The sequence below is a fragment of the Scardinius erythrophthalmus genome, assembly GCF_964197995.2.
Source record: "Scardinius erythrophthalmus genome assembly, chromosome: 14".
NCBI classification, from domain to species: Eukaryota; Metazoa; Chordata; class Actinopteri; order Cypriniformes; family Leuciscidae; genus Scardinius; species Scardinius erythrophthalmus.
The window spans coordinates 30,268,617-30,276,066 of record NC_138234.1 but is presented as its reverse complement, the minus strand read 5'-3'; the positions used below and the strand labels follow the sequence as shown (position 1 = coordinate 30,276,066).

The 7,450-nt window shown below is 40.9% G+C and overlaps 1 protein-coding gene across 1 annotated transcript; it reads left to right on the top strand.

Moving 5' to 3' along the window:
- Positions 1 to 1,100: 1,100 nt before the first annotated feature.
- LOC308702214 (putative nuclease HARBI1) lies at positions 1,101 to 2,923 on the top strand (the record flags this gene model as incomplete). Its single annotated transcript, XM_081384879.1, has 3 exons — positions 1,101 to 1,813; positions 1,923 to 2,199; positions 2,873 to 2,923. The coding sequence occupies 3 exons, from the start codon at positions 1,101 to 1,103 to the stop codon at positions 2,921 to 2,923; spliced, it is 1,041 nt and encodes a 346-aa protein (XP_081241005.1).
- Positions 2,924 to 7,450: the final 4,527 nt, after the last annotated feature.

Genomic DNA, 7,450 nt, shown 5'->3' with positions numbered 1-7,450 from the left:
TTGGCTTGCTCAGTTGGGGATATTTGGGGATATTTAATTTAACTAATCAATCAACGATACTATCGATCAGCATTACCAAACATGGACGTTCCACTAGAAACAAACATTGATGTATTGTTTTAATTTATTACTGTGAAGCTGCTTTGATACAACCTATGTTGTGAAAGCGCTATATAAATAAACTTGACTTGACTTGACTTGAACGAACCATCAAGCATTAATTCAACCCTTCTGTCGTTTTAGGCAGGTTATTAAATTTATATCAATGCACCAGTTCAGTTTTAGTCTGGAGGTACTTGCGTCTTTGCTTTTGGGGATTCCCTTGGGTTTCCCGTTCGTTGGCTGTGGTCTCCTCGTGCCTGGATAGATGTCTGTGGCGTGGATGTCGGATGGCTGAAAAGTCTTTGAAGTTGAAAGCGTGCGTTGCAGCCGTGAATCGTGGACCGAAACTTTGCAGCAAAACTGAACTTAAAACCGAGACTTTCAATTGGAAAAGAAGAATAACACTAAGAAAGAAAGAAAATGAGATTCGGAAAGGAGCTAGATGACTGGAAATGAATCTAACCCATCTGATCTTAATTCGGGTTGATCTGGTCATCTGTTACATGGTTAGGCTATAACCATCGTCTGCTCTTCTTCATCTTGGTTCCGCCCCCGTTCTGCTCAAGTTCTGCTCACTTCTCTGCCCAACTTCTGCCCAACTTCTAACGCTCTGAGCTGGGTTTTTAAAGGGTTTTTTTTTACAACAAAAAAAGGTTTTGTTACTCCTACAAATATGGAGTCCTGACTGCTGCTTTGTTTGCAAAGTCATAAATCATGTCTTCCCTGGGGGGTTCTCTAGCTCTAATTAGAGACCTGGGCCCGTATCCCTAAAGAATTTTTGTGCAAAAAGTGGCTCCAAGCGGACAAATTCTAAGAAAATAATCAGAGTCATGACGTTTTCTTAGAATTTCCCCTAAAAGTGACACGAAAATCCCAGTTAATATAAAAGCTATTCCTCAAGATTCCTAGCGCTTAAAAGGGCTCCTAAGGCGAGTTCTGCTAAGAGCAGGGAAGAGGACTTTTAGTGGCTTAGGAGTTCCCCTAAGCAGCTGCACAAAATGGCCAACAGAGGAGGCAGGAGAGATGTCCTGCAAACACTGGATGACAGGGAATTATTGAGACGCTACAGATTGGATCGTGCAGGAATCATGTTTGTGGTGGATCTCCTTAGAGATGCAATTACTTCACCAACTCGAAGCCACAACGCTATTACACCGGAGAAGAAAGTAATCACAACCCTGAGGTATTTGGCAACAGGGAAAATGCAACAATGCAGCAGTGATGACTTGGGTCTGTCCCAATCCTCCGTCAGCAGAGTCATCACCCAAACACTGACAGCTTTGTCACAACCTAATATTGTGACACAATTTGTTTCATTCCCGCTGGATGCCCACACTTTACACACACATAAAAGGGCATTTATGGACATTGCAGGATTCCCTGCCGTTGTGGGTGTAATTGATGGAAAACATGTGAGAATAATTGTGCCATCAGAGGACGAGGCTGTCTTTGTTAACAGGAAGAATTTCCACAGCATCAATGTGCAAATAGTGTTCAATGCGGCCTGTAAGATTTTGGACATTGTGGCTAAATGGCCAGGCTCCACACATGATGCGAGAATGCTCTCCGAGAGTGGCATCAGACAGCTTTTTGAGAGACGCTATGTGCCAGCTAATTGCCACTTGTTAGGGGACAGTGGCTACCCATGCAAACCATGGCTTCTTACACCTTACCTCCAGCCACGCCAAGGGCCCCAACTAAACTATAACAGGTAAGCCAAACAATACAAAAATCATGGAAATGAAATGCAAGCAATATGTTAGAGCATCCAAGTAGTGCAATTTTCCATCAAATAATTAAAGGTCTGTATTGTATTGTAGGGCCCACAAGACAACAAGAGCGGTGGTGGAGCGTGGCATAGGCCAGCTTAAGAGGCGCTTTCATGTTCTCCACGGAGAGGTGCGGCTGAGGCCTGAAAAAGTCAGCAAAGTCATCATAGCCTGTGCAATATTACACAATATTTGCAAGGTTAGACAGATTGCAGAACCTCTGGAGGATGGCGATGAGGATGAGGATGAAGACAACGATGAGGATGGTGGTGAAGAAGATATTCACATTCCACAGGGGAACCTAGCCCAGAGTGGACTGCCTTACAGGGCAAACTTCACAAATTTACATTTCAGGCAAGCTGTAGCCCCATGTCATTTGAGAACTTGTGATGGTATTAAGAACTACCACAGTTTTACTGCACATCACCTGCAATTGTTAAATGCAAGACACAGAACACAATCTGTAAATGGTTTATTTTTTAGGTGTTCAATTTTAAGGCGGTAGTACTCCTCCTGAAGGGAAAGAACTTTTTTTGTTGTTCAAACACATCAATTTAACTAAGATTGTCGACGCGGAACAGATGGAGTGAAGAGTTGAGTGCACTGGTGAAAGGTGGTGACGTAATCCAGACAACGAATGAAATCCAACAAAGAACATCGAACTGGAACAAGGAGGCACGAAACTGGAGACGTCGAACAGGACCGGGAAACAGACACACAGCACAGAAGACTTCAAACAACGATCTGACAAAGGAGATGAGAACACACACACACACACATAACAACATAACAGCAGGACAAGCAGGAAACAATGCATTCATAAACCGTGACACAAACTCCCCACCACAATCATTCCCTTTAAATAGACTATTTAGAAAATATAAATTATAAATTATTAAATAAGTTGTATAAAATCAGTTGTAAGAAGTGTTCATCCCACCCCAATCACCTAATATCCCATCTTTAACCCTAATTATTCTCATTCCTGCTTATTTACAAAGCTGCAAGTATCTTGTGGAAAGCAAAAGACGGCCTGCCTGAAACTCATCTGACACATGAGGGAGCATATACTAAAAATAAAAAGCGTTTAGTCTAGCTACAGTCTTGGCACAGAATTGCTCATTGTATGGGACTTGTAGGAGAACTTGCTGTGATGGAGCCCAGATGAGCAGCTTACAGGCCCTCAGCCATGTACAGAACATGCCAAGCTGCACTTGCACATTGAAGCCCCATGGACCATTTGGCTGCAGCTGAGGTGTCCCCTCCACCATCTTCACATCATACCTCTTACTTCTGAACTGGTCCTCTAGAGACTCGTCACTTTTAAGGAGAGGGCATTTGATCTCCAGCAGTTCCTCTGAGTTCAAAACTCCATCAGGGCTTGCTGACAGCAAGGGGTCGCTTGCACACACGACTATACCTCTGTGGCTGACTGTAAACCCACAACCCTCTAGCCACTGTATGGCAGATGCCTTGCTTTCTAAGCCATGGTGAGTGGCCGCATTGCCATGGAACCTGGGGTAGAGGTGCTCTCTGAGAAAGGTCTGAGGGTTGACTCAGATGGGGACCTACTTTGCAGTGCTTGCAATGATTCTAAGTTTACGGGAGTCATGCCACAAGTGAGAGGAACTTTGTTCAAGAGTTACACGTTCCAATGCTGTACATTTGTTGAGATCAATGGCCACAAAACTGTCATAAAACAACATGCACCTCTGGCAGATGTTGGTGCCATCATGGTTAGCGTGTGGTGAGGATGCAGGCTGTTCTGGCTCCTGTGTCTGAGCAGCACTCAGACATTTGTGTAGAAGGCTTGACACAGGCAGTCGAAGATGCTTCAGACCCTCTCTCAGCTCACCCTGGGAGCAAAATGAAGGAGTGGGAGGCAAAGGGACATTGTTGGGCATTACCTCTGACGTCAGTACATCAGTGGCTCGGTGGTGGGAAAAGGTGATGTCCATTAACCGCTTCGGGCAGAGGTTCCTCTGGGTCCCCACATTCCAGAGCCGCTGCTCATCTGTGTAGGCAATGCCAGTGAGCCCACTGGGCACAGCATTTTCCACCTTTGACCAAACATATGCACTGATGAGCTTGTATACTTAAAATATATTTCAAAATTTTCACTGTTGTCTTATTTAAAAATCATTCATTATTATTAAACTTAATGTTTACTTACCTTATTCCTTATATCAGGTGATAGCGTAATTAGACTTAATGTTACACTTGTACATGTAGGCCTACCAAATTTACCTTTACCTTAACATTTGCATATTCAGTGCATGCATATTTCTTTCCAAGCATATTTTACCAATTCCAAACCACATCAATCTTAATAATTAGCATTAATTTTGTATTTAATTATTTTTAAACGACATATAATTGTTCATGAAGACTGGAAGTAAAAAACGCCTTTTATTCAGATGTGCATAAAGAAAACCTGCTTAATAATTATGCACATCTAAAATACACAATTAATAGTAGTTAATATTGATGTGGTTTGGAATTGGTCAAATGTGCCATCAGAAAATCAAATTGCATAATTATGCATGCACTGTACTTACCTGAACTCCATTCACTTACCTTACTCCAATGTACAATTAAGAGATTTGACAAGATACTTAGCCTGCCGATGGTCATCAGGTCATCAGCTGTCAGATGTCACAAACACGTTAATATACTTAAATATATACATTTATAACATTCTTATGTTAACAACATGAACGTTGCAATATATTATCATGAATAATAAATACTAATAATGTGTGTGATAGTCTTACCTTCCATAATATAGAGGCTGTGTGGCTACAGGACCTTCCCAAACCAGCGATGCACGAACATCCAGTAGTCTCCATAAACAATCTTCTAACTACTGAACTAGCTACCGGATGTGCCGTGTCAGTTTAGCGGAAGTCGGATGACAAAATTTTAAAAAAATTTAAAAGTGGGCGGAGCGGAATAAGGTGAATATGCGCCCTGTCCACTGATCTAAATAATTAGTTGTTACGAGTATGACTTATTTGTCCCTCGATTTAATAAATCGTGGACACGTTTAACTAATTCCATCCCTCATTTTGATTTAACGAATTACAACGTGGCCACAATATAGTAAAACGAGGGAACAAATTAGTAAAACGTGCTGAGGTAATATTAATTCGTGGCCACGAAACAGTATTCACCTGAATATTCACCAATTCACAAAAATATAGGTCTTTAGCATTCACTATTTAATTAATAGTATCAAACTGTTTTTACCTGTGAAGATAGCTCTTCAGTGAAGGCCGGCTAGTGTTCTCGTACAGCTTTTTATTCCTTTTGCAAAGAAATTGCCATTTTTTAATAAGCAGGAAAAATATCTGCGTGGCGGGGGGAGCTGCCACTTGACCTGTGCCTCAACCCGTCACCACTAGGGGCAGCTGCCACTCGACCCGTCACCGTTATATGCGCCTGCCTCGGTCACGGATCGCCTGCCTGGGGACCTTACACAGTAGGTGTTATTTAAACAAAACGCAGCGCGTGTCCCCTGTAGCTTGCGGGCAAGAACGGTACGCACAATAGGTCAATATTCACCATTAACTAAATGCTTTTCAGTTAATTCTTAAACGTTTGTCTGCTGTCTGTTAGCCGTAACGTTAGGGTTTTTCGCCCATTTTCGTTTATCCGGGAGTGACGCACTGCCAAGATGCCGACATATGGTACTCGGTAGTTTCTTCAGAAACCTATGGGTGACGTCACGTACACTACGTCCATATTTTTTTACAGTCTATGCAATTGACACGCATCCCGCGTTTACTTCTACTCAGGGCCGGCCCGTAGCATAGGCGGAATAGGCAAATGCTAGGGGCGCCACTCATCCATAGGGGCGCCAAAATGAGTGAACGAGTGAATTTTTTATTTTATTTTTATTTTTAATAATTCTATTTTAAAACCATTAATTCGAAATACTACCAAAAAAAAAAAGAAAAAGAAAAAAAGAAAAAAAAAACTCCACAAAAACTTAACTAAGTCCCCCGGCACATCAATCTTCACCTGCCCAGCGAGTGCTTGAAGTGTGTCAGAAACAGAGCATGCGCGATCAGTTGTTGGTAATTTGCTGTGTAGCGTCGCCCCTTGCCACATCTAATGTAGACAGCATTGCTTTTGTTTGAGGGTGCTTAACACACTCAGGCACCCCTGCAGAAACGGGTCTGGCAGCTCGCGCCAGGTCTAGACACGGTGAAAGTTACGTGATTGTGACGGATGGCCAAATTTCCATGACACGTTATAAATTAGTAATTAATAATTAATGTTTTACTCTACAGTTGTGCAGTTTTGGGGGGGATATGTGTTTTTTTTTTTTTTTTTTTTTTTTGCCAAAATTAGTAATGATATTTATACAGGTTTATTAAAAATAGCAAAGTTTTATGTAAAATTCACATTAAATCTGTATTGTAAAAAGTGTGACACCTACTAATGGCAAGCCTAATCCATCGCCATCAGTCCGTGTCTATTTTTGAATGGGATTAGGGATTAGCTGCAGTGAAAGGAGGAGTGAAAATAGCACAGAGACAGGTCTCGGTTGCAGGACACTTTATCTTTCGGAGTCGCGAGAAAAACAAGAAGTGTAGACCTACAGTACACATGGATTGTATTTTCTGTATGAGAGTTTGGAACATTAAAACCAGGTATAGCCTATAGCCTATAAAACATATTATATGTTATATGTTTTATATGTGTTAAATGTTTAATGTGAATTTTCAGTAGTAATACAGTACAGTAGATTGCTGTTTTCCTTTATTATTAGTTCAAATGTAAAAACTGGGCATGTATGTATCTATCACTTCCAATATAACAGTTATATATATATATATATATATATATATATATATATATATATATATATATATATATATATATGTATATATATATGTATATATATATATATATATATATATATATATATATATATGTATGTAGCCAGTGGCGTCAGGTACTGGAGGGAACTGGAGTATGAAGCAACAATCATATAACGTTCGACTACACCACCCGGTATACTACCAGCCCCAGGACAGGGAGAGCAAGGGCTCAACATTCACAGATCAAAAAGAAAAGAAAACGAAATAACACTTTACCAAACTTCCATATAAAGAAATAGGACAAAAAAATACAAAAAAACAAATACAAAAAAAAAAAAACAAATACACAAGAAAGCTTAAAGGGGCTATATGCAACTTTTCCCCCAAAATAAACGTAACAATAGCCTTTTTATTTGACCATGTATGACTCAAACATCTCCTGATGAGCATACTGGCATTGTCAGCTCACAGTGAGTGCACCTATAAGCCTGTATCCTATTTTTCCTATTTTCTGTCGGGTCGGATTTTTCGCGCGCTGTCTGCGGATGTGATGTCAAGCGCGTGTTATCATGTTAAACGTTTCAGATCACTCTGCCACCACCGCTAGTCAGCAAACAAACTTAGTTTCTCAAACAATATATGTATTTGACTGTTCTTAGCTCTGTAAACATAATGTTGACTTCTTTGCAGCGGATGACTTGTGAAGTGTGCACGTACGCGAGCGAGCAGAAAGGAAGAGCAGTTCCGTTT